This window comes from Cyrtonyx montezumae, unplaced genomic scaffold (genome assembly GCF_038088225.1).
Source record: "Cyrtonyx montezumae isolate F1298 unplaced genomic scaffold, pur_monq_1.0 scaffold_6, whole genome shotgun sequence".
NCBI classification, from domain to species: domain Eukaryota; kingdom Metazoa; phylum Chordata; class Aves; order Galliformes; family Odontophoridae; genus Cyrtonyx; species Cyrtonyx montezumae.
Genome location: NW_027072067.1, coordinates 3,214,835 through 3,241,370, shown reverse-complemented (window position 1 = coordinate 3,241,370; position 26,536 = coordinate 3,214,835). Strand labels below are relative to the sequence as shown.

General features: G+C 40.2%; 1 protein-coding gene across 1 annotated transcript; it reads left to right on the top strand.

Moving 5' to 3' along the window:
• The first annotated feature begins 6,747 nt into the window (after positions 1-6,747).
• On the top strand, positions 6,748-25,736 carry TXNRD3 (thioredoxin reductase 3). The gene is made up of 16 exons (XM_065749283.1): positions 6,748-6,942; positions 12,839-12,899; positions 14,390-14,499; positions 15,054-15,167; positions 16,847-16,919; positions 17,759-17,878; positions 18,274-18,416; positions 19,582-19,697; positions 19,789-20,014; positions 20,140-20,232; positions 20,637-20,713; positions 21,981-22,137; positions 22,320-22,427; positions 23,276-23,371; positions 24,724-24,858; positions 25,133-25,736. Exons 1-16 carry the CDS (start codon positions 6,820-6,822, stop codon positions 25,193-25,195), a joined length of 1,815 nt encoding a protein of 604 aa, XP_065605355.1. The 5' UTR covers positions 6,748-6,819; the 3' UTR covers positions 25,196-25,736.
• The last annotated feature ends 800 nt before the right edge of the window (positions 25,737-26,536 follow it).

Here is a 26,536-nt window from a genome sequence, read left to right as displayed (position 1 = left end):
AAGATTGGCAAGCCCAAAGGCATCGGGACCCACATCGTCCTGATTGGCAAGCAGGCACTGCACGGGGAGAGCAATGGGCTTGGACAAAATAATTTCTGCTCTTCACATTGACTGCAGTGCTAGGTGTTGACAGTCAAGAGGACGGGGATTTGTGGATTACTGTAGAAGAGAAGGACAAACACAAGGCAGTCTAGGGAAACTCCAAGACCAACAGCAGCACTTCAGCAATTCTTACTCTGAGCTACTATCACTTTGGGTTCAGTTAATTAAAATCAATAAACGCATTTGCTCTGATTTGGATTTTAGACCTTCACTGAACAGCACTAAGGCTTTCCTCCACAGATTCACCAATCATAAAGTCAATAATTTAAAATTAGCTAGACAAACTGTGAATATTGCCTCAGCAAAGTAAGGCTCCTCTGAATACAGAGTCCAATGAGTGCATTGGCATTAGGATTTTAAAGTAGCACCCTGCTGGTGGCTGAAGCACATAGCAATTTTAGATACTTCAAAATATAATATTCAGGTCTGGCCACACATCAGAGTTTGGGAATGTTTTGTTCTGGTTTCTGGGTTCAGCTGCTATTAAAACAGGGACAACCCACAAACAGGATCAAGAGTCAACCAGATCACAGACCCTAATGAGCTGAGTGTTGAGCCACTGAAGCACATAAAAATCATCAGATTGACTCTAAAACTGTGCCATTAAGAATTCTTTGCATTCCCAGACTGATCTTTGAGACATTCAAGCCCATGTTTCGAAGGCACTGTTTGCAACAAAAGCTAAAGGGAAGGTTGAGTTTCCCTTCCCACCACCATTTTAAGCAAAGCAAAATTTGATAGAGCTGTCTTAAAATTCAGGGATTTGACAATAGCCCGAGTTTATGTTTAGGTTTTGCTGTTATCTAGCAGAGCCACAAAAACTACTTCTGCAATTAGACTTATTTCATTCCTCTCTGAAATTTGAGCTCCATCAGTCTCTAAATCTTTGGCAAACGCAGGTTCTACTACCTCTTTTCCTTTCCACAATACCTTCTCTTGCGCTGCCTGCACCTTCCTGGGCCCCAGACAGGCCTGGAAGCATAAAATAACTGCAAGAAAGATTGCTGATTGAGATCACCACCCAGGAGCAGAAAACATTAGGAGCCTCTTGGGCGGGCCTGTTTTTATTGAAGGAACTGCCCTTAGCAAAAGTGAAACCTTGAATGGATCAAAATTCAGCCACCAGATTGTCCTCAGCATTAGAACCATCTCATTGACTGTATATAAGGACATTTTTTTTTACAGTAAGGGTGGTGAGGCACTGGCACAGGCTGCCCAGGGAGGTGGTGGGTGCTCCATCCCTGCAGACAGCCAAAGTCAGGCTGGATGGGCTCTGAGCTCCTGATGGAGCTGTGGGTGTCCCATTCATTGCAGGGGAGTTGGACCAGGCACCTTTAAGGGTCCCTTCTAACTCAAACAATTCTGTGATTCCACTGAAGCAGTGGAAGTCCTAAAAGGATGGCTTTCAACAATCAACAAGGCAATCAACAACACCCTTCTGGATCAGCAGACAGCACTATATGTATGAACCAAAGGCCACAAAGTGTAAATCCTTACACTAAGGATTCCAAGATATCCAGCCAGCTTGTCCACACATTGGAAATAAAAAAACTAGAGAGCAACTACAAATTGGGTGGGAATCTCAGTGCAGAAAGAGATTTCTCTCTGATACAACTGCCCCAAGGGTGAAAAACTGGAAGAATCCTTACTTTCTTCAGAACAGTATTTAATTACCTAAAGGAAAAACCATGTAAATAGACTTTAAGAGACACACGTGATAATAAATCTATGACAAAAGGCAATGTAGAAATCTGTGCTTTTGAATTTATTATCTGACCTCCCTGCTGAGCATTCCTGTGCAGCTGCAGGATAAAATAAATTGGTCTAGCTATAGAGGCTGCAGGAAACATCTGAATATTCCCTATTCTGAAATATTAACCTCTGATGCTTCTGACCATCTCTCTCTCAAGTGCAGAATAGCACAGTAACAGTGGGCAGCTCTAGGTCCCAGAAATTGCACTGGAAGTATGCAGAGGGGAGTGAACCCCAGGCCAAGATCCTTGCATTGCAAATGCAAAAGAGCTGTCCTGCTAAAGCTGGCTAGAATTAAAAAATAAATAAACCAGCAACCTTTCATTAAAATACTCTACTGAGAAATGTGTAACATGCAACTTGTTAAAGGAACTGGTTTTGCTTAGAAATACAGCCAAGCTTCCATATTTCTAAAAGATTAAAGACTTTTCTATCCCTTCGCTCTTCATTTCTTTTCTTTTCCTGTTCCTTTCAAGAAGACCTTGTAAGAAATTTAGCACAGAAAGGTGACTTCGGTGCACAGGAGATGAACATCATGCTGTTCATTAAAGCAGGCAAATAAAGGGCTCATTCTGTAAAGCAGCTGAGCACCAACACTTTCTGTTAGCTCTAGAAAAGCTTTTGGCTTGCAGCATATAGCACAATTGAATGGTGGAAGCCATTATTCTGCAGGTTTAGATTCAGACTGAGTCTCTCTGACTTCATTAAAGCTTCAGCTGAGCAAAGGAAGACCATGGCCTGCATAAATCCTTGGAACCTGACAGCCTTGTTGCTGCCCCTCCTGCTGCAGCTACCTGAGGAAGAAGACCTGGCACTTGCCCTACAGCTGTTTGTTATAAAATATGTAACTCTCCATAAACTGTGCCCTTGTGCCCTCCACCTATGGGAGGAGACATTTCGGAGCCAAACTGCTGGCAATCTAATTATGATGCATTCAGAAAGACTCACCTTAGTACATTCTAATAATGACATTAATTATTATCACTGTTAATGATCAATTAATTGTTGTTCAAGGAACGCTCGTCATACACTTTAAGCTGACAGCATGATAGATAAGATTAGATGTGATACGTTCCGCGGAGCCACAGTTTGAAACACAGGACCACCAACATAACATCTGCAGAAGAGCAGGAGCACAGCCACCTCTCATTTGCAGGCACAAACCAGCAGATAGTTTGAAAAATGAGGAAAGCAAACTTACAGAAGCCACTGCGTCTATTACAACTTCACAAGCATGAGCATTGTGTGGAGAAAAATATGTGTACATCATTAACGGCTGCAGGTCCCAACACTTCCACCTCAATTATTTCATTTTAACGGCCTTGTTTCAGACATCCTTTGAAAAGGAGCACAAAGGCTTCTCGCTGTCTGCTCAAGATCTTGAAGAAAAATAATTCCTGGTGTGTCTTGAGCTCCCCCCATTGACTTGCCAATAGCAGTTAACATCCAGGCCTCATTTTGATGCTCCACTGCTGTCTCCAGGGTGGCATCTTGAATCTCTGCAATGAAGATGTGATCGCCCTGTGCTGTGTGTAGCTCTCTGTATTTTAGTACTGCCGCTGCTCACAGAAGTTACTGCTATGCCCAGCCCATCCTAGAGAGTGCTGCTTCTCAGCTGAAGAGCTTATTTTCTTCTTTCTTCAGTGAAGGAAGAACGACCGTTCCCCCTCCCTCCCTGGCTGAAGTCCCTTCTGACCCAAGGGCTCTCCCATCCCAGACTTGAAGAGCAGGGCTATTACACAGCCTGTATTTTGTGCCCCACCAGTGCACCAGCAGGCTGATGGTAATGGCTGACAGTAATGCACTTAATGGTGCCAAAATCCATGAATGCGCCAGAAGGCTTTTGACATCATTTGCCATCAACGCTAATTCATAAATCCTGAGCTGCAGGCAATCTGCATGTCACCCAAATGACTGGCTATCAAATCAGGTTTTCAGCAGCCTTCAGCATGGCTCAGTGTCTCCATTGTTAATGTTGACAAAGGGTGGAACCACGCTCATGGCAAAGGATTTTGGCTGTCTCCTGGCTTAAGACTGATTTCTTAAGTAATGCTTGGAGCTCAAGGCAGACTTGGAGCAATTTGTGTAAACCAGGAAATGTGGTTCTAAAATATGGTGCACTTATTCTTCTCCTGGTGCAGAGGGTAAATTCCCAGGAGGTCAGGGGAGACACGGCATAAAGCAAGAAAATATTAGGTTTAGGGCTTCTGTCACCTTGATTTTGAGGCAGTCTCTACTCCTTAGCTCTGTTAGAGCACTCTGGGTATATTAGATTGGAAGCAACCTCAGTAAATATCGTCTTATGGACAGACTCCCAGAGGAATGTGAAGCTGGAGGTAGGCCATGATCTTCCCTTTTCTGTGCTGAGACATGAGGATTGAACTGGAGAACAAAGAGGTGTGACTGTGACCTCTTCACTCCCTTCAGCAGCATAAAGACTCCTAGCTATCTGAATATCCCTGAGGAATGGGAGCAAGCCCAGGTGACACACAAATTTGATTTTAGACAAAAGGATGGCTAAGGCCAATCATAGTGTTATGTTTCAAACAGTTCCCTGGTTCCTTTCTACCAGCTATTTGTTTCTTCTCCAAATCTTTACTTGCAAACTAGTTCATTTAGAAACACTTTCAACATCTGCTATGTTCATCAATTTGTCCTTTGGAGCCTTTTTATGGCTGACTCTTACTCCACATTTTCATGAATGGTGTGCAGATTTACACTTCTAAATATGAGATCAAAGCCTTAGGATGCCAAGAGCTGTCTAGTCCTGTGCAAGAGCTGTGGAAATTTTGTCTCCTCTCTTCCTTTCCCTTCCCTTCTTAAAACTCTCCTATGTGTATTTTGCCTCAATGTCTGAGCACATTATGCTACATCATTAAGAATGATTTTGTAGGGCTTAGCTGTTACTAATCCTCAGACTAAGATGAGTAATTCCATAAAAGAGAATTGTCTTGGAGAGACCAGTTCTTTTTATTCTATTTGTATATACTAGAGAAGGCAGACCAAGGCCTTTCATGTGGAAGGTGGGGAAGTTTACTCTTATTCAGGCTCTTTTCTGCAGTCGATGACAGGCCAGCAGTGAGCCACAGTTCTTGTTGAATAGCATCATTCACACTCCTGCATAAAACAATTTCCTGGTTCTTTCCACAAGCCACACTCCCCTTCCTCAGAATCTCTTCTCTCTAACCACTTCAGTTAGAAATGTTTGCCTTTCCACACCTTTAACATTTCAGCATTGTCTGCTAGTGAGTGTAATGTGTGCCTGAAGATTGCATGCCAGCTGTAGTCAACTCCTTACATGTACTCCACCTGAAGGGCAAAACCTTGAGGGCTGAATTTTATCTGGTATTCTCAGAAACAAAGCAGAGCACAGAAGATGGGTTCAGGGCCCATGCTGCTAACAGTAATCAGAGCTACCAAAAGCCACTGAATTGCGTGGACAGAATTACCAATGTGGTGATTCCTTACTGTCTGTTACTGAGAAAACTTCGTCCCTTTTCTTTCTTTGGGTGTCATTCCTTTCCTTTTCTTTCAACCATCAGTAGCAACTACCAGAGGCCAGACCTCCTTGCTTACTCCTTCACTCCAGCTTTGAGGAAAGCTACCCTGATTTTGCCTGGGTTAATTTTATTAATAAGAGCTGGTATGGTGCTGTGTTTTGGATTTTTGATGAAAACAGCGTTGGTAACACATTGAGTTTTAGTCAATTCTGAGCAGTGCTTACACTAAGTCGAGAACCTCTCATAACTGCTTGCCAGCAAAGAGGTTGAGAGAGGTTGAGCGTGCACAAGGAGCTGGGTGAGGACAGAGCCAGGATAGCTGACTCAAACTGGCCAAAAAGAAATTCCACACATGGTATCATGCAGAAAAAATAAAACCTGGGGGGAGCTGGCCATGGGGGCTGCCATTGCATAGGGACTAGATGAAAGGTGGTCAGCTGGTGGTGAAAAACTGCATATTTTGAATATTTCTTTTCTGTTCTGTGCCCTTTCTTCTCAAGGTGATGGATCCCAGGTCCAAGATGAAAACCCACTAACCTTCAGATATCTGCGCAAAATCTAGAGCTTGAGATGTTAATTACTTTAAGAATACTAGATGTAATGATCTTTCTCATCAGCTAAAAAGAACCTGAAAGGGAGGGAGAACAATTAGGCAGGAACTAAATGAGCTGTATTGGTTGCGCTATGAGACAAATATAGCAGATATTTTCAGACATTGCACATAATGCCAAAGCTCAGCAGGTGCGGGTACTGTATCCCTTTTCCTCCCTCTGATACTGAAATAAGAGGCTGCAAAACTTGGATTTATTTGTCTCTGTGAGGGGCGTAGAAACAGTCAGCTCAACATTAAAATAAATGTAACACACCAGTTATAACTGTAATACCAGTTATCACTGGGCAGCAAACACCACTGATTCAGTTGGTTCAGTCCTCTCCCACCAGGGTTCAGGCTGTTTCCAGCATTCAGGCCAGGACATTCCCTCCAGCTCTCAGCCCTGAGGGTAGCGATGATTCCTGAGTGACAGACACACACACCACCCATTCCCGCACTGGGACTGAGAAGCACCAAGCGCGCATGCGCTCTCCCGTCGCCCTCCTCCGGCCTCACTCCATTCCTTCTCTCAGCGGGGATGCGCGCCTTAAAAAGCGCAAGTTTACCCCCTCCTCTATATCACCTTTTGCCAAACGTCAACTCTTTTCTGAATATTCTTCCTTGAATATAGATTATTTGATGACGAATTCTAGTTATCGCGTTGAAATAAAGCGCGGAAAGCGCTCTTTGTCTTTTTATCTCCCTCCTTCTCTGCGAATGGTTCAGCCCAGCCCGTCGCCTTCCCTGCTCCGGAAGGGGCGTGGTCGCGCTTGGGGTCAGCGCGGGCGTCGGGCACGCGCCGCCGCTGTTGGCTGAGCAGGGTGCGCGCGGGTTGTTTCACCTCAGCTCCGCTCGCCTCGGCGCGGCCCCGCCATGCCACCGCCCGGGCAGACACGGCTCCCGGACTGGGACGGCCTGAAGCTCCGCGTGCGGACCCTCATCGCCACGCACCGCGTTATGATCTTCAGCAAGAGCTACTGCCCCTACTGCCGTCGGGTGAGGAGACGCCGCGGGGCCTCTCTTTCTCCAGGGCCTTACGCGGCCGCTTCCCTACAGCCCGGGCCGGGGCAGGCCTCCGGCGCGGCCCTCGGGCGAGGCGGGATAATTCAGCCCAGGGAGTGCACGTGGAAGCGGGGAGAGTGCTGCCCTGCGGGGTCCTGCGCCTTATGAGGGGCTGGGCCGCCATCTGTGGTGCCGTGTCCTTCCTGCCCATTGGAACCCGTAGTGTTGAAGTGATGCGAGGTCCCAGCTGTGTTTTTTGTCTTTCAGGGCACATCAGCACGTGGGAAGAGCTGCGAAATGCTTTTTGCTCTGCTGGGCTGCTGTGGGATCTGTTAGCTGGAGGTTGGGGTGCTGGCTGTGTGCTTTACTGTTGAGGGCTTGTGCCCTGCTTGAGCAGAGCGGGAGGATAAGTCCAGTTTTCTGCGGGTTTTGAGATTGCTGGGAGAAGGTTGATTGTATCGCAAGAGCCTAAGTTCTGGATTCTAGCCATAACATATGTTTTACCAAAAAAAAAAGTTACTAGTTGAGTTGCAATGATTGGAGGGAACAGGAATCTTTCTGTCCCTGTTCTGTGTGAATCACACGGGCTGGTTGTAACTGGTGAGCAAAAGTGGTTAAAGAAAATCTTCATTAGAGTTGTACAATACAGAATCATAGGGGTTGGAAGGGACCTCTAGAGATCATCGAGTCCAACCCCCCTGGCATAGCCGGTTCCCTACGTTAGGTAGGGGTAAGGTAAGGTAGGTAATACCATCAGGCGTGATTTATACCCTTGACACAATCTGGGTTTTTGTAGGCTCTGGGGATCATGAATGTTTAAGCCTAATAGTACTGTGCCTGGTGTGGACATAGTGAAGGAAGAAATGTGAGAGGAGCTGTGGGATTGAGTTCTGATAGTCTTTGGTGGAGCTGGCAGCCAGGAAAAGGACCCAGAATCTGCACTCGTGTGTGTAGTTTAGGCTTAGCCACAGAAGTTCTTGTGGGGGAGGAGGTGTTGGGAGCCTGCAAAAAGCTTTGAGTATATTCTGTCTCAACTTGCAACTTAGCTAAGGTTTTGGGAAGCTTTTGTGTATAAAACAACAGGACAAACTAATCTTTTTTTTTTTTTCCCCTCTAAGAATGTTTTGGTAGCCAGTTAGCACAGTAAGCAGCTATCTCCTAATAAAACTTGCTTATCTTATCCATGGAAGTTTGAGGAAACGTACAAGTGGTAGGTTGGTCATCTTGGTCAAGTGCAGTCCATCTGGCAGAAATGGTTATCTTCTTTTGAGAGGAACTGCTTGGTGATGGCTTCAGTGCTGTCCTTTGGGAAATACTTCTTGTTGTCCCTGTCTGCATTGTTCTCAGTGCTTTCAGTGGTCCTGACCAGTCAACTGTTGTCATGCATGGTACTCAGTGCAGTGTTTTTTGAGGTTGTAAAATGGCATGGTAACTACTCAAAGCTTGCAACCTATTCATTCATTTCTTTTTGGCATTGCATTGGAACTTGACTAACACAAGGAGCTATTGAGAAAGGTACACTTATTGCAGTCCAGTAATTAAATCCCAGATTAATGTTCTTTTCCTACAATCGTTTAGAATTTCTCCATCAGACAGCATTAATTGCTTCTACGAAACAGTTGGATCTGGAGAATACTGCCTTTATTGCCACAAAGCAGAGAAGAGCACGTATCTGGAGTAGGCGGAGGCCTCTCTCATGGCCCTTCCTAGGCAGGAGAGTTAAAAGACCTCATATGAACGTTAAGGAACAGGTGGTAAATTTGGAGGGGCAGGAAGTGAAGCAAAAAAGAGCTGATTGCAGGTTTCCTTTGCTTATGTTTGTTAACTGAACAGGAGAGAAAGATCATATGATGAAGAAAGCCAGTAGAAATTGTTTGTATTGTGAAGAGAGAGCTTGTGGAGGGGGAAGCCACATGAGACATAATTTGGTAAAAGAAAAACACATCAGCAGCAGTATGAGTATTATCATCTTCTCCCTGTAAAGACATAGAAAATAGCAAAAGGAACAAGAGAACAATGGATAATGCAGTGTTCTCATCTAGCCTGTACGATTAATGAAGTGGATACCATTTGGAAGGATTGTTACAGCTTGGGTATTTAGCCTATAATGGCATAGTTTTGAATTCTTAAAGACAGAGATATTAACACTGTGCAGTGTGTCTCACCATGAATGGTTGTTAGCAATGTGCTTTTGCTGGGGTTAATTGAAAAACTGATGGTATTTATTGCTAGTTCACAGTGCGTTCATGTTCTAAAAGATATGTGGGGAGAATTTGTTTCAAACACTGCATTCCTGGAGGCATTCGAGGCCAGGCTGGATGGGGCCCTGGGCAACCTGATCTAGCTCCTGGCAGCCCTGTGTGTGGCTGGGAGTCAGAACTAGATGCTCCATATGGTCCTTTCCAGCCCAAGCCATTCTGTGCTTGTTTGAAATGGGTGTAACCATGCTGGAATTTTTAAGATTATGCTTTCCTTAAGAGCTGCAAATAAATCTCTAAATGAATTAATTTGGTAGCTCTGTTTGTTCTTAGCTTGCAGCGTGACTAGGCAATTGTGCAGTTCGTTCTGCAAGTACGATTTATTGTTTAATTGCTTAACTCAGGCAGTGGTGGGAAGGGGGTGGTGTTGAATGACTTCCTCATCATACCTGAGTTTGATTGTTCTTCAACTTTTTACCACTCTGAAAAGACGAATGCTAAATAAGATGCATTAAAAAAAAAGGAGTTTTTTAGCATGAAACATTGCTGGGTCTGAGCATCATGATACATTTTATATTTTGAGTGTAGCAACTGTAGTTGTATAAAAACTGGCAGTTATTCCAGTTACGTGTTATACCATTACTAATAGTGATCTATTGCCACGGGAAAGTTGGGTTGGTTTGGCTGTAGCTATTAAGTACTAGCTGATATATGGAGTGGCATACATACAGCGTGCCATGTTGTATAACTTTACTATATATGAGACTTAGCTACCTGAATGACAAAAAGCATCTCTCAGTGCTAGACCAGTTTCTAAGCTCGATGCAATCTATTTCCTTATTTACTGCTAGGAAAATTTTTCTAGAGTCTTCCTTTTGCAAACCTGAAAAGGCTTTGTGTTCAGTAATTTCAGTTGTGCTGCTCAATCTGGAGAATTCTCAGTATTTATCAGCAGTCATTTCCTGTTTGCTTTCTCTAGATTACTCGTGATTGCTGCTCGCTTTCTGTTCTTCCTCTTATATTCTTTTCTAAAACAAGATCTAGTTTTTCTTGGCTGTGTTGAAGATTTCATCACTTTGAGCTTATAGTTGTCACTCTTGTTTCTGCTTCATCACCACTAACACATGCGTAATCTGTTCATATAATCTATAATAACTACTTCTAATTAGGATCCTGATATTTGTCTGGTTCTTTTTCTCTATCTTCAGCAGCAAATAAACATCACCTAAAGGCATTTAAATTCATCTTTTCTTCAGTGTTTTCTTGTTCTAAAAATGTTCTCTGTCCTGTCCTCCCCTCTGCTGTTTCAGTGTTCAAGCTGTGTTTTTTTAATATGTTTCTTAAAGCCACTGATAAAAACTTGCCCGTAGCGGCCCTGCTGTTCTGCTGCAGACTAAAACAGCAGCCAAGTGGCAAATTTTGTGACTCCCTTCAGAGTCCTAGTATGCCACTTCATTGCAGCAATCTTTTTGAACTTTTTTTCAGTGCTTCGTGGCGTTCAGCTCGCACTTTATAAGAGCAGTGGCAGAGCTGGAGCAGTTCCGCTGCCATTTCCCACCTACACAGCACATAGCTGTAGTCACACCAGTAAGCAAGCAAGACTTAGGGTAATAATGAGTTTAGAACAGAAGTTTTCAGGTTTGTGTGTATGGTTTTAGAAGTCTGGGATGCAGGATGTCTTAGGAAGAGGTTGGTTTGTTCGGCCTTAAGAGGGGGATAAGGAGGGATTACGTTGCAATCTTGAACTCCTTGGTACCTGATAGGGAAAAGAGCCACACTTTTCTCAGTTTTAGAGTGAAAGAACAAAGGGTGATACACGCATTGTAAAACAAGGGGTACTGTAATGAGGTGAAATGGAAATCCTTCACTGAGGATGGTCAAGCATGGGAAGTTGTGCTGTCTGTCCTCGTTACTCAGAGCCAAGTTGTGCAGTGCTTTGCCCAAGGTGATCCAGCCTCATGTTCGGCCCTATTTGAGCAGGCAGTTGTGTCAGGTGACTTCTGAAGAAGTCCACTCCTGCTTCTTTTATTTCGTAGGTATAGAATTAATGCCATCATCTAAACAAGCAGGGTTTATTTTAGTATGTTACCATTTCAATATGACAAGTAAAGGAACTTGTCATATCATACATAACGCACAAGCTTTATATTTGACTTAATGAAGTTGAAAGTAATAGAAAGCAAAGAGCAGTGAAATACTTGGTCCTTGGCATGGTAACAGCATGGATCACAGAGCCATGAAAAGCTTTTTTTATCACATTTAACATTTTTATGCTTATTAGATGTGATTCCACTTACTCTTAGTGAAGTCTTCTCAATAAATATGAGGTTCATCAGAAAGTTGGTTGTTGAATTTTTTTTTTCTTGAATGAAGAACGAAGCACACTAAGCTGCCATTCAGAATCCAGGCTGGCAAGGAGCATGCAGTTTAGCTGTAACTTCTCAGTAGAGCTGTTCTTACAACAAGACAGTTATGATGAAAAGCAGAATTTTACCCAATGCCTTACAGCATCTCTTTGCAGAGGTAAGTCTGACAGGATATATTTTGGGAGTAAATACACCAGCTGTAATATTAACTGTGTTATAAGGTATGTCCTTGTCCGACTGCAAGAACAGTTCACCATTTCAATTCTGCCAGTTTTACAAATAGATGTTGCCATTAAAAAAATCTCATTTCTAAAAGGCTGCTTGATTTGAATCTGATGATGACTCTCTGTCCATTCAGAATTAGTATTGGAAGAGCATCCAGAACACAGGGAGGAGAAAAATAGCTCAAGTTGTTGTGTAGGGTGACTTTTTCAAGGCTTATATACGGAGGTGACTGATAGTTTCCATGGTGGCTCCTTCATGCTTTGAAGTCACTCAGTGATCCGGGTTGTTTTCCACCCAGGCAGTATGTTTCAGTGTCTTGGAGTCAGGAAAGCCTTTTCCTACAGTCTGATAATAATCTCTTGAAGCATTTCAGTCCCATCAGTGATTGCTTCCACCACCACTTTTCTTCTTCCTTATGGCAGTCAGTTAATTATTTAAACACAGCTGTTCTTCCACATCTTTTCTTTAAGTTAAACTGAGCTCATTGACTGTTTAGAGTTAATTGTTTTCCACTTGCTCTAAATCTTTTCTGAAATACAGTGACCAAAACAGAATGACAGAATGCAGTGCTGGTAGGCTTGAGTTACCCTAGTGATGAGCATGCTTAGAGATTATTCTTCCTGTGTTATCTTCTAATTCCTGTTCTTCTTTCTTTTTTTAGTACTCAGGAAACATGACTGCTGCATTATTTTTCTTCATGATATTTTTGTACACAGCAGTTACTGTCATTGCTTTTGCCTGTTCAGGGGATGTTGAGGTCTGCAGCTTAGCCAGTTGTATAAAGAAATTCTCTTAAGATCTGTTAAACTTGTAATAGAAGATTACTCTGATGTGGAATACTTCATCTGAATGCTGGATGCCTGGCTTTAAATGAGGACTGTGCAAAATGTAGCAGTGCCACACTTTGTGAAAGACATCTGTAGTTACACCCTCAAAGAATTATAATTGAGTCTTAAGGCCTTATACATTTGTATAATTGAGTATTAAAAGTCTGCATGTATCAACAATAAGGTTTACCCTGAACTGTGTATTGGATCCTGTGAAAGCTTTGCCTTGGCAGTCTGCCTGTGTACAAAAACATTGTGTCCTTTTCTGTTCCAGGTAAAAGAGCTCTTCAGCTCTCTAGGCGTGCAGTACTATGCTTTGGAACTCGATGAAGATGGTAAGTAGCAGGAAGAGAACGTATCAGGTGTTGGTTACTGTAACTTAAAACACATGAAGGTGCATGTCTTTAAGCTGTCTTGAACTAATTGTAAGTTTTAGGGAATCAAGGGAAGGACTCATGAGAATCGTTGAGTGTCAACCTTAGGTGTACAGAGATGAAAAAGTAGTTAGGCTTCAGTGTGGATTTTAGTGGGGGGGGTACATTTTTAATATAACTGAAAACTGCCTCCTATACAAACCATCAACTGATTGTATGTACAGAGGCTGTGAGATCTGATTACTCTCTTGGGAGTTCTGTCTTTCAGGTTCTTTTACCTCTCTTTTATGGCTCTTACACCATATCAAACATTAACAATTCATCTAGCAATGACCTTCATGGGGAAGTTGCTGAGTCATTGGAAAGAATGTAAATTCTACAATTTAAAACATTTGATGTTGTTTTATTTTTCCTGTGCATAGAAAGAGTGTGTAGTTTCTAATCCTTTTTTTTTTAATTGTGTTTAAGCAGTGGTTGAGGAGAAAAATGTGTTAGTTATCCAAAGGTACCTCTTCTCTTATTTTTTACTTTTCATTAATAAAAGTTAAGGTACTATAGACTAGTCATAGCCCCAGATGTACACAGTACGGCTCTCAGTATTTGTTTGATTGATTTCCTGAAGTTACTTGTCTTTAAGAATATTTTTCTCTTGCAGTTGGTATAGTCACTGATGGTAATTAAATACTGTCTTGCAGTAAAAAGATTTTTTTAATCAGTGATTACTGTAAAATCTTCCCACATTTACTACTGTACAACTGTTGAGAGTTCCAAACTGAGCCTGCCTATTGGTGCTGATGATTCAGGTGTCAGATCAGGTAATGATGGTCTTAAAGCAGGAAGATTGAAAACAGTGTGGCAGTTAGAAAAAGCATGAAGATGCTTTGAATGTGACCATGGTTATTCTTCTGTTCTCCAAATTCTCATAATACAAAGCTGCTGGGTAAAACTGTGCACTTGAGCAGGACAGAACTCCAAAACCATACAATTCTACTGGAATTCTCTTGTGGCATCTAATATATGTATATATTCTAGATATAGAAATACATAGCTAACCTATATTTATTTCTTTGTATCTATTATTATGAGTTTTTAGTAAAAGTTAGACTAAAATAAAAAAATATATTTGTGTAAATATATTCTAATTTTTTTTAAGACTGGTACCAAATGTGCCAGGATGGGATTCTGGAAAGGATCCAAAAAGTACTGGGCTAAGCTTAATTACTTCACCTACTCCAGCCTGAAGGATTTTGACTCAAAGTACCTATTTATCCTCTGAGTTTTAGCCAGCCTTTTCTGTGTGCAGCTTTTGTAGAAATGTAATACCTGGAAAAGAATTATTTTCTTGACAGGCCAGTCGTATACTGCAGACTACACCTTTAAAATGTCAGCTTATCTTAAAGGGTCCTTTCTTGAAAATAGCTGTTTAATGCACCTTTTTCATTTATTTTTAGATGATGGACCCAGTATTCAGCAAGTGTTAGCAGAGCTAACTAATCAGAGGACAGTGCCTAATGTGTTTGTCCATGGAAAACATATAGGGGGATGTGACTCAACTTACAAGGTAACCTTTAAAAGTAACCGGTAGACAAAAGTGGAGAGTGATATTAGCTTTGCAAAAGTGATAAAGCTTTCTTGTGCTTCTACTGCCTACCTTGTTGGTGAATTAACTTTGCCTCTACATTTCTGTTACAAATGTGTGTGTTTTCTTGAATTTGTCAGCATGCAAGCTCTGTTAGAATGTTTCTGGTGCACTCATTCAAGCTGTGGGACTGAGGAAATAGACCATCAGTTATTTTTAACTTACATGTTCTATGACCTGAAGTCTGCTATGCAAATAAAGAAAGGGTATTTTGAATATATTTGAAAATATTTGAATATTTTCTAGGATCATAAACTTAGTAATTGCAGAATTTTTGAGGATCCATATTTCAGGGCAGACTTGGCTAGATCAAATTGTTTGGAGGAGTCCTTGGCCGCATAGATAGAGAAATTCAGGAGCAGCTGTGTTTTCTGCTAGGATATTGAAGGGGAAGTAATCAGACTGAGTGATCCAGGTCAGAAAAGGTATTGTAATTCAGTCTTTGCTTAGAAGCATGTGGTAACTTGATTTTACAGGCTTGTGAGAATGGAACACTGCAAAAACTCCTTGGGGATGTGAAAGATGCAGAGACCTATGATTATGACCTCATTATTATTGGTGGTGGCTCAGGTGGACTCGCTTGTTCCAAGGTATGACATGAACAAGTTGTATATGAAACTTGCATCAAAAATAAGTTTCCATATTAATCACAGTAGAACGAAACTATGTATTGTGATGATGGGTAATGTTAGACTTGTTAATGAATCTGTAGCGGTCTATTAGTGTGCTCATTCAAAGGATGACAGTCTCTATGGACCAATTCCTAGACAATGACTACTCAGGTCCTGCCCTAATAATAGGTTTTGGGTTCTTAGCTGAGAGTAGAACTTCTTAAGTATCCTTTTTATGTGTACTGTACAGGCATTTGAATGCTTCCAGACAGTAATATGGAGAACTTGCAGACTCTTCTTGAAGTACTTCTGTATATTTAGGATCCAGGACTACAAGTGATCTAGAATGAAGTGTTTTCAATTGTTATCTCAAGTTCCTTCTAGCTACTTTTCCAGAAATAGTGATAGGTTGTGTACCTCTTTCACAGGTAGCTGTTATTCAGAGTGCCTCTAGACCTGAGATGCAAGTTGTTTTCTACATGAGGGATATGAACCCACTCAGCTTTCTTAACCGTCAGTTTATGGTTTGGGCATGGTGAGGTTGCTCTTAGTAGTCTTTCTGGTTGCTGTACTGTACAGTTAAGCACGCAGCTGTAACTTGATCAATATAAGAAAGGTAGAGAAGGAGATATGGCATTGTATTTTATTCTGATTTGTGGGAGAAGGTGTGAGTTCTTCCCTTCCTCCATAAGTCAGTCAGTCACAGGTGGTTGAGAAGGCAGGGGCCTCAGTGTCCTCAGACTGAAGAGGGCTTTTAAAAGGCTTTCCTATTTCCTGAAGTTACAGTGTAATACATAAGCTGTTAAGTGTAAATCTTACTCCACTTCACCCCACAACTGCTTCAGTTGGCTAATCCTCATTAGGTATTTTCAGAATGCTACAGATCTTTCCTCAGTGTCTTCTGGGACACAAACTATAAACTTGCTGGTAATTACCAACTTCTTCAGAGTAGAAGAGTTCAGTTATTAACAAAACAAGAAATAAGTGGGTAATTCTAAACTTGTTTGATCCGGGATCACAGCAACTGTGTGCAGGAGTTCTTAAACAGATTGAATCAAACCTTAAGGTAATTCAAAGCCCCTTTAAAAAAAAAAAGTCAAGTGCCTGGTCATTCCTTTGGCATAGTGTTGTAGGATTACTCAGTTTGAAGTGGACATCAGGTAGATATCTAATCAAAGCTCTGGCTTCAGGCAGGGTGAGATAAGGTTATGTAGGACCTTATCCGTATGGGTCTTGAAAATCTTGGAAATCTTGAGGCACCAGTGTGTCTGGGCATCCTGTTTCCCTGCTTGAATGTCTTCATGGAACTAAGTTTGTTCTTCATCTTATTTCAACTTATGGACTTTTGTCTTTTGGCCTTCCACCACTTGCTACTGCAGTGAGCATAGCTCCAGTACCATGACTCCTAGACACTGGAAGGTTGCTGTAATATACCATAACCTTCTTTTCTTCAGACTGAGCAAGCCCAAGTTTTCTCATCATTCTCATCGGACATGTATGTTTGATAGTGGAGGGGGTAGAAGAGCTACGTATGGTGATGAGATTGACTAAAAAAAAGAGCCTTCTAGTTGTGCTAAGTATATAATGAGTGTAAGTGAGCAGACAGATTTTTGGTCAAGGAGATGTTCAGTAATGCTGTTTTCTCTCATTTCTTACAGGAAGCTGCTACCTTGGGAAAGAAAGTGATGGTTTTAGATTATGTTGTGCCAACGCCCCTTGGAACCTCCTGGGGTAAATGTAGTGTTTGAGTACCAGTGATATGTATAGATTTATAAGATACTATGGATCTGTACTATTGGAAATCGTGGCGGAATTCTTGTAATTCTGGATGGAGTTGTTTTCCTGACATACCTGCTTTTCTGGATGGTTATTTCTGTTTTGTATATATTGCTAACTCTCTGTTCTTTCTAAGAAAGAATGTTGTTATAATCAGTTTCAAACTGTGGCCAAACATCTATGCTTATTCACAGTCTTTTCCCTGTTTATTTCTTTTTTTAATGCTTTTTTAGTACATCTAGTTTTATTTCATGAATGTCTGGTCTAGGTTACGTTTAAAACAGCGTGACTGCATGGCTATGCATGCATCATCTTTTTATAATTTAACAGCTACTGCCCGACGTTGTTAATGCTATTGGCAATTGAAAATAAGGAATTTCAGTGGTCAGACTGAGTCCAAGTGTGAATGTGCTTTCATAGAGCTTTTAAAACAAATTCGTATTTCAGATTCTACAGAACAGATAATTAAACTCTGGGAACTCTGGGCTTTTTGCCATGCTTTCTTACTGATCCAACTAACTTACAAAGCACCCTGTAAGTAGCTATCCTAGATCTATGTTTAAGACATCACACTAAACCCTTCTTGGATGGTTGAATCTAATGACTTCTTAAACTAAATACAAATTGCTAACCCTGGTGTATTCATTGTGTTTTAAAATGTCTCTAAACAGCAGAAATTTCGTGTTACTTCTGTTGCAATATCATGAACTAATATATGGCTGACTATGAAAGCATGTAATAGAAGCATAAGTATATTGTTCATGCCAGCAATAACATGTTTTTTTCCATCTTAGGACTTGGTGGTACGTGTGTAAATGTAGGTTGTATTCCAAAGAAGCTAATGCATCAAGCAGCACTTCTGGGGCAGGCACTCAAAGATTCAAGGACATACGGCTGGCAGTATGATGAACAAGGTTAGTAAGAATATAAAAGAGACACAAGACTGTGTACAGATGACTCTGAGATAGTTATGACAGTTCTTGTACTTCAGTCTATTGAATGCTGCTTCTATTTACTAAATGATTCAGAGTGATTCTTCTTCTTTGAGTCATACGTAAAAACCTCTAAGATTAGAAGCTAATTGTGTTCTTGGTATTATCTCAAATAAATGGATGAACTTGAATGAGCTTATTTCAGATAGTTACAAGTCAGGTAAATATATCACAGAAACTTAAGACTCTAATAGGTATCACCATTACTAATGACAATGTTGGCTGTTTAACAAGATGTACAATGAATAAGATTTGAGCTTTTCTTTCATGGTTCATTGTTTCAGTTTCTAAAATATTAAATTAATGGTTTGTTTCAGTTAAACACAACTGGGAGACCATGGTAGAAGCCGTTCAGAACTACATTGGCTCTTTAAACTGGGGCTATCGAGTGTCCTTAAGAGAGAAATCTGTGACATACCTGAATTCCTATGGAGAATTTGTTGAACCACACAAAATTAAGGTACGTGTTTAAAAGATTTTATTTTTTATGAAGTTTTTATTTTATTATTTATATTATATATTATTATAATATAAAAATATTATTACAATATTTTTATTAAGGTATGTTTAAAAGATATTATTTACTTGGGAGGGAAGACTTGTGCTCTTGAGCTGCCTCTTAAATTCTGTCAAGGAAGAGTCTTCATTCTGGCATTGCCTACTTCAGTTAGCCTAAAAGAAGTCATTCCTTAAATAAGTTACTAACTCAAAGTAATGTTTTGCTTTATTACATGTCACAGTGTTTTCCAGTCTAGTAACTTTCATGGGAGTTAAGGTGATATCAGTTGAACTGAAGTCTTGCATGTATGTGGTGAGGTAGTCTCTGTGGCTAGCTTTGCTTAAGGTCAGCCGTCAGAGCCAAAAAAACAACAACACAGAAAACCTTCAGCTGTAACAGTGTGCCACTTGGAAGGAAGCCGTTCCTGCTAAGATACATATTGCGTACTACACAGACTGCAGAAATTAATTTTGGATTAAGCACTTGCATAATAGTGCTAGATAGAGCCTTATGCTGTATCAGCATAAGAATTAAACTGTCTTGCAAGACAGAGCATGTGCTGGCAATCCTGCTGTGAGTGACAGTAGTGTGGCAAGGTTAACTCAGAAGAATCGCATTTTGAAGAAAACTATCTGGATCAGTGGCTGCAATTGTTTTGTTTTCAGTATGAGCTAATGAAGGCTGAAATAAGTGTCTTTCAAACCAAGAGATTAGTGCTGGAGAGATGGCATGCTTTACTTGCCTCATGTACCAACTGTTCTAGTGCCTGCATATGCAGGTTATCGGCTTAATAGTGTTCTTTTTCTACAAAGAGAAATGTAGAAGAGAAACTTCTTCCCTTCATGTGTTGTGGGTTTTTATAATTTGAAGTTATCAACTACTCATGTAGATTATCTTGTTCATATGAGCAGAATTCAAGTAGTAAGTGATCTTAGGTACTCTAACTTAAAAGAAAAGAACAGATTAATGGGCTGTGCTTTAAACGTGTAGTTCATCAGTGATTTGAAAGTTTGACGCTACTTGCACTTGGTTCTTAAACGTATCTGCAGTGTTTAAGTGAAGACTGTTTTTTTTACTTCATTCTAAAGCCTATTCCTATGGTAAAGACTTTTCTCTATATAAACAGGCAACTAATAGGAAAGGACAAGTATCCTATTACACAGCAGAGACTTTTGTCCTGGCAACAGGAGAGAGGCCTAGATATCTGGGTATTCCTGGAGATAAAGAATACTGTATTACGAGGTGAGATTAAAAGGCACAATGGACTGAATATTCTTCGCTCTAATGTTTGCAAAGGTTTTTATTAAAAGAGCCTTGTCACTTTTCTTTTTAGTGATGACCTCTTCTCCCTGCCTTACTGCCCTGGCAAAACGCTGGTAGTGGGTGCTTCCTATGTGGCACTGGAGTGTGCAGGATTTCTTGCTGGTTTAGGCCTAGATGTCACAGTAATGGTGCGCTCCATACTCCTTCGAGGCTTTGACCAAGAGATGGCGGAAAAAATAGGTGCCCACATGGAAACACATGGTGTAACATTCATAAGGAAGTTTGTACCTACTCAGGCAAGTGATTTCTTAGCTTCCTTCTCTTTGCACAAAATTACCTTTAAACAACATAGTTAAAATGCATATGCTTTCTGGGAACTCTACTGCTTAAAATCGTTCTAACCTTGCAAATGTTTATGCAGGTGGAAAAGCTGGAGGATGGCACACCAGGGAGACTAAAAGTGACAGCAAAGTCTACTGAGGGACCAGAGTTTTTTGAAGGAGAATATAACACTGTAAGCATTTCTGAATTTAAAAAAACTGAATATAGCAGTGCTGTGAAAATATATTAAAATACTTTTAAAAAGTGAAGGGAAGTCTTTCTTGGCCAATAATTCAGGTAACTTCCTGGCAGGAAAAAAAAAGTGGGAATTGAATAATCATCTTCAGTTGCACTTTGTCAGAGGAAGAGGTGAAACTTTAATGAGTGGAATTTTTTGTGTTGTTACTTCTATTTTGTTCTGCAGTTAATGTTACATTTCTAAACTAAGTTACCCATGAAGGAGTCTGAGCTAATAACTCCTTCCTAAATTTTTTTTAGAAGTCACTTAAGTTATGTACATTTTAAAGCTGTTTCAGAGAAAAGCAAAACTTAATCAGCACTACATTTGTGTAAGTTACTGCATGTAATTTTTTTCAGGTTTTGTTAGCCATTGGTCGGGATGCGTGTACCAGGAATATTGGCTTACAGACGATTGGTGTCAAAATCAATGAGAAGTAAGTGTTGCTCAACTCCTCGAAGCAGCTGATTTGTTTTAACTGCTTTTTAATTATACCTAATGACTCTGATACTTTTTTAATCCTCCTTTTTTAAACCAGGCAATTATGTGAATCTTTGACATCTTATCTTTCCTGGATTTGAGTACAATTTCTCAAACTTCATTTCCATAAAAGAACTATTCCAGTACCTACTTGCTGGCCTCTGTACCCCTGGAATACATTTAATATTTACTTACTTTGTTCAGAAACCACAGTCTAGTACTCTGTTAATTTACAAGGGGTGGCTTGTTAAAAAGGAAGTTTAATTTCTGAAGTTTTTAGTGTTGTTTCAACGTTTCTTGATGACTGTTCCTCATATGTGAGCTTGAACTGTAGTTCTACGTGATTCTCAGTATATCTGTGATGTGATTTTTCTTATCATTTTTTGGAGTAAGCTTTTAAGTCTTCAAGTAATGCTGTAGTCCTGGATCTCATTTGGCGAGTCAGTCTGAGGATTTAAAGAAGCAGTAAACTTCTCCCTTCCTTATAGATTTTGTTTTCTCCCTCGTGTCAGTGCAAAACCTTGTTCAAAGGAAGAAGCAGGATTATGTAGATCAGGAGAGAGAAGAATTAGAATCAGCTTGCAGCAGCTGGAAATTTTATTAAACAAGTTTATTCCAGCTCTTCTTGGTGGTGCATAGCGGTAGGACAAGGAGTTAAGGCCTAAAACTTGATAATATGGAACTTCCTAAGTTCGTGTGGAAGAACTTCTTTACAGTAGGGATGTCAGAGCTCTGGAACAGGTTGCCCAGAGAGGTTGTGGAGTCTCCTTCCTTGGAGATATTCAAGGCCCAGGTGGATGCCTACCTGTGCAACCTATTGTAGGGAACCTCCTTTAGCAGGGGAGTTGAATTCAATCTCTTGAGGTCCCTTCCAATGTCATTCTGTGATTTAAACATGTGAATTATGCAGCTTTTTCCCCGTAAGGAAAAATGTAAATTGTAAGCTGTATAACATTCAAGTAAAAGATCAGATGTCCGAAGATCTCTGACCAGCTTCATTGTCATCAGATTTGTGTTGAAAACTGACTTCAACTATGTATTAGAGGCAGGGCTGATTGATGCTTTGAGAGCTTACAGCTGAAATAGAAAAGATGTGTACTTATTTTAACTACTTCAAGTGTATTTTATTAACAACTTTGTGGCAGAACATCTTCCTTTTAGTTTTTGGGCTCTGAGGAAGGTTGTGATATTGAACTCGGTTCTGTTTTCTGTTTGTTTTAAAGGAATGGGAAAGTACCTGTAAATGATGAAGAACAAACCAATGTGCCTTATGTTTATGCTATTGGGGATATCTTGGATGGAAAGCTTGAGCTTACTCCTGTTGCCATTCAGGCAGGGAAACTCTTAGCCCGCAGACTCTATGGTGGAAGTTCCACAAAGGTAAATCTGTAAGAGCACAATTTTAACTTCCATACCTTTTGCCTCTGAATTGCAGTAACATGAGTTGATTTGCCCATGTGAGGACTGTGAGCATTTTATAACCAAGAAGGAAAGGCTCATTTTTTTCCTATGATATACTGTATAGTACTTGCACAGTCTAAATATATGTTCTTTTTTTTTAGTGTGACTATATCAACGTACCAACAACAGTATTTACTCCTTTAGAGTATGGCAGCTGTGGGCTAGCTGAAGATAAAGCCATAGAAGAATTTGGAAAGCAAAACTTGGAGGTGAGAGCATTCAATATTTGGTTAACTTCTGGCTTGATGTTTCATGTGGGTTTGTGAAGGTTACCTGGATAGGTCTTTGATCATGGAAGTATTGTCATAAGATGGTAAGTTACTGGACTCCCAGAAATCCACAGCTGGATTTGGCAACATTAGAATTGTGCATAGCTATGTGTATGCTGCTGAGAAGTGTTTTGATTTCAGGAGGCCAAAATCAGGTTGGAAAGCGGTGGGTAGCTTTTTTCACTGTAGCTAATACTGTTGCTGCTGAAGTATACCAGGTTTTTGAGACTGCCTATTTTTTGTGTTCTCTGTGCCTGGATTGGGAATGAACTTCTTGATCTTTTCCTTAGGACTATGGGATTATTAGCCATAGTTGTTTTTATTTTAATTTTTGTCTTCTATGGTTCTCTGAAGAAGTCAGTTCTGTTAGAGCTGTTTGCATACTTTGTATTTAACTCCTTCCTTATGTCCTTCAAATACACTTTGTGTTATTTAGCATCTGCTTTAATTGTTTTGCACAATAAGGGTAAACACAATAATAACTAGATACTAAATTTATTCTAACTTAACAGCGTTTTACTGTGATTACAATCATAAGCTGTAGCTGTGTTGAGTATTTAAATTGGAGCTTGTGTTTTCAGTCAGGTGTTCCTCTAATAACTTTTGGAATATGGGCTGGGTGGGAGTGGGGGTGGTGGAAGGAGAGAAGAAAGCAATATATTGTATAACAAGTTCTGAAAATGTAGTGGGTTAGATGTCAAATCACCTGTTTGCAAATACAGATTTAAAAAATTAAGTTTTCTGATTGAATTCATCAGGCAGTCATGTTCCAGTCTTGTCGTCCTCAGGTTTATCACAGTTTGTTCTGGCCACTTGAATGGACAATACCAGGCAGAGATAATAATACTTGTTATGCAAAGATTATCTGCAATAAACTGGACAGTGTAAGTATCAAGCATATGAACACAATGTGTTCATTGTTTTCGTGAAGATTTGGACAAATTTTGGCTGAAAGTCTAATGTTTTATCTGGCCTGACTTAGGCCAGCTCTGCCTGTTCTGTTAATGTAAGTATAGCTTTAATAGATTTAATCACTGTGGAAAGATCAGATAGTTTGTTTTGTATTGTGTGGTGGTTTTTTGTAACAACCATTTCAGCAAATGATAGCTTATGGATTATGAAACTTTATCCTGAATTTCTAATCAAGGATAGATTGTTGAAGTAATTCTCCAGAGTTTCTCTTCCAAGTGGTTGAATTACTGTACTACTTACAGTCCTGCTTTAGGCTTCTGGACTTTTGTGGGGCTGTTTTTGTTTTGTTTTGTTTTGTTTTTCATGTGTGTTTAGCAGGAACTTGTAAAACACTGTGATCCTAGAACCTCAGTTATGAGAAATGTGAATTTCTAGTGGTTGGTGGGTTTTCTTGCAAAAATAAACATGTTAGTGCCATCCAGTAAAGACTTCAGTGTTTAAAATGACTTTGGAGAAGAGAAATGATATGATGAAACAGATTTATTTTATCTTAGCCATGCTTATTCTTCCTCATTGACTTACCTATGCCTTACTCAAAGGTTGCATTTATTGGAGGCTTATGGCAAAGAATGTTGACTGAAAATACTGGAGGGGAGATGTGCCTTCCAGAATGTTTTTTTTTAGCATGCTAAGTGGTGGTGGGAATGTAAAAAGTTTTCATATTCTTCATGTTATAAAGAATTTATATATAGCCTTGCAAACTCTGATCAGACCTGGACCAGAGCTCCTCTGAAGGCATTGTGGAATATTCTGGGAAAATGTTTTAAACCAGATTTTGTATCCCTCTTGATAAATCAATTAGTCAAGCAAATTGAATTGTACCACACTCATTTTTATCTTGTTTCTATTGGCTACTGCTGTAACTGTAGATCTGTAGCTCTTGCTACAGAGACAAATTGCTCAAAATTCAAACCTACTATATTTTAATTTTTATTCTTGATGGTGGCTTGGGAGAAAAGGAGAACAGCCAGTGAAGCTGTCCACTATCAGATCTTTTTTTTTTAAGACAGCCTAAGCAGCTCCTCCATTTGAATTTCATTATAGAAAAAAATGATTAGGTCTGAACATATTGTTTACCTACAAAATAATAGATTCTAATTTTGTCTACTGTTGTTGATTAGTTTTAGTATCTTTTTAATCCCCAAGACTATACTAGTGACCTGCTTGCATGGCATATAAATTTAAGTGTAGTGGGAGTTTATGCACTGGAGCTCTGTTAAATTTTACCTACTTTACTAATTCTTGTTTTCTTCTCACCTCAAAGAACCGTGTGGTAGGATTTCATGTTCTTGGACCTAATGCTGGTGAAGTTACCCAAGGTTTTGCAGCTGCAATAAAATGTGGTCTCACCAAAGAGCTCCTTGATGAAACAATTGGCATCCATCCGACTTGTGCAGAGGTAAAGGGCAAAAGAGCTTTATTTACAACCTCCTTGTGAAGGTGGTTAGTGAGATGCAGGGAAGTGAATACTGAAGTGCTTTTTGCTCTGAGAGTGTAGCATTTGCTTAATTTCTGGCTACAAGATATTGAGGTGTGACAGGAAATGTTAATTGTGCGCTGCAACTTTTTCCATTGTATCAACTTAAAGTATTATTTCACAAGAAGAGCCTGATAGCTGTGTGAATTGTGATGCAGAGCAATAGTAAATAAGCAATTGTTTTGGTATCTTACAGGTGTTCACTACATTGGATATTACAAAATCTTCAGGACAAGACATCACTCAACGGGGCTGCTGAGGTTAAACCTGCTGTCTTACTTGTTTTCATGCTGTGCACACTTAGTTCTGTGGAAGTGTTTATACGTTGAACTGTTGTGGGATAAAATAGACGTTTGCATCAGTGCCACTGTACATAGTGCAGTGGGGAGTGGTGCTCTAGTGATGCTTCCTCAGTAATAGTGTTGCAAATGGAAACAGTAATACAGCAGGGAAATCTTGAACAGTGAATCCTGACTTTGCTTGGAATCAGCACCAGTGTGCTTTTTTGACGTTCTGGCTCAGAACCTTACTGTGAGGTGGGCTATAACCGATGGCTGCCATGCAAGGTTGGGAGTATCTTCATCCAGTCACATGACTGAACTTCTCCTGAAGGAAATCCTCAAGTTGCACAAGTTAAAGCTGACACTTGTAAGCTCCAGAGTCTTGTCTAAATGCCTGAAGTAGAAGACAAAGCTATAACTGAATGAATCTTGCCAGCAGTTTAGAGTTATCTGATTTCTTTGCATTTTGTTTTATTTAATCGTATGTCTAATTGAGGCAAGATGGGCACAAATTGGATCCAGTGGGATGAGTACTGTAAAGTACTAGTATCTCTCTTAAACCAGTCTAAAACTTTAACTCTTAAGACATTGCTGCTGTCACATTCATAGTTGTTTGACCTCAGGTGACGCTGTGTCTTTAAGATGAGAAACTGAATTGTAGGAGTTCTGTGTATCAGGATTGAAGAGCATAAGTGCAAGACTTTATCAACTTGCTCTTGCTGTTTATGAGCATACTTAGTGCTAGTAATCTCAAATCTAGCTTTGGCTCTACTGTAAAACACCACAGAACCCAGAACTGTTGCATCTGTACTCTTATGTGGAGTACTGAAGTTTGAAAGAGAAGAATCTCAGAATAATCTGCCCTGTTAGTATTGTAGGTGCCTGCCCATGCTGGTGATGTGTATTGCATAGAATGTCTCTTTGGAGCATGTGTTGCAGCAGAGAACAATGACTTGGTATGCTCTCATACTTGGTGTAGTGTTGTGTACAGTCATTACTTTCTTCCACCCCTAGCCTTCTACTCTGGGGGAATTATGCTTGAATTTGGCTTGTAGTTTTGTTCAAAGAATGTTTTGAGAGACTGTTTTGAACACTGTATTATATTAAGCAAATAATTTTTAACTATTTAATCTGATGTAACATGGCATTTGAAGTTCAATAAATAACACAGCATTTTGTTGTCTGACCTCATGATTTACATGAATGCATACATAAGAAGACTTATTGTGCTTGTTCTATTGTTTCACATGCATTTGTAATCTCTTAAACAAAGAGGCAAATTGTCTTGCCAAGTCTGGGGGCTTGCTCCAGAAATCTAA

Excerpts from the sequence above, each read along its gene's own strand:
- TXNRD3 (XM_065749283.1), top strand. The coding sequence starts at position 6,820 with ATGCCACCGCCCGGGCAGACACGGCTCCCGGACTGGGACGGCCTGAAG. Across the intron at positions 16,920-17,758 it reads GCCCCTTGGAACCTCCTGGG|GACTTGGTGGTACGTGTGTA; the intron begins GTAAATGTAGTG and ends TTTCCATCTTAG. Across the intron at positions 23,372-24,723 it reads TCTGCAATAAACTGGACAGT|AACCGTGTGGTAGGATTTCA; the intron begins GTAAGTATCAAG and ends CTCACCTCAAAG.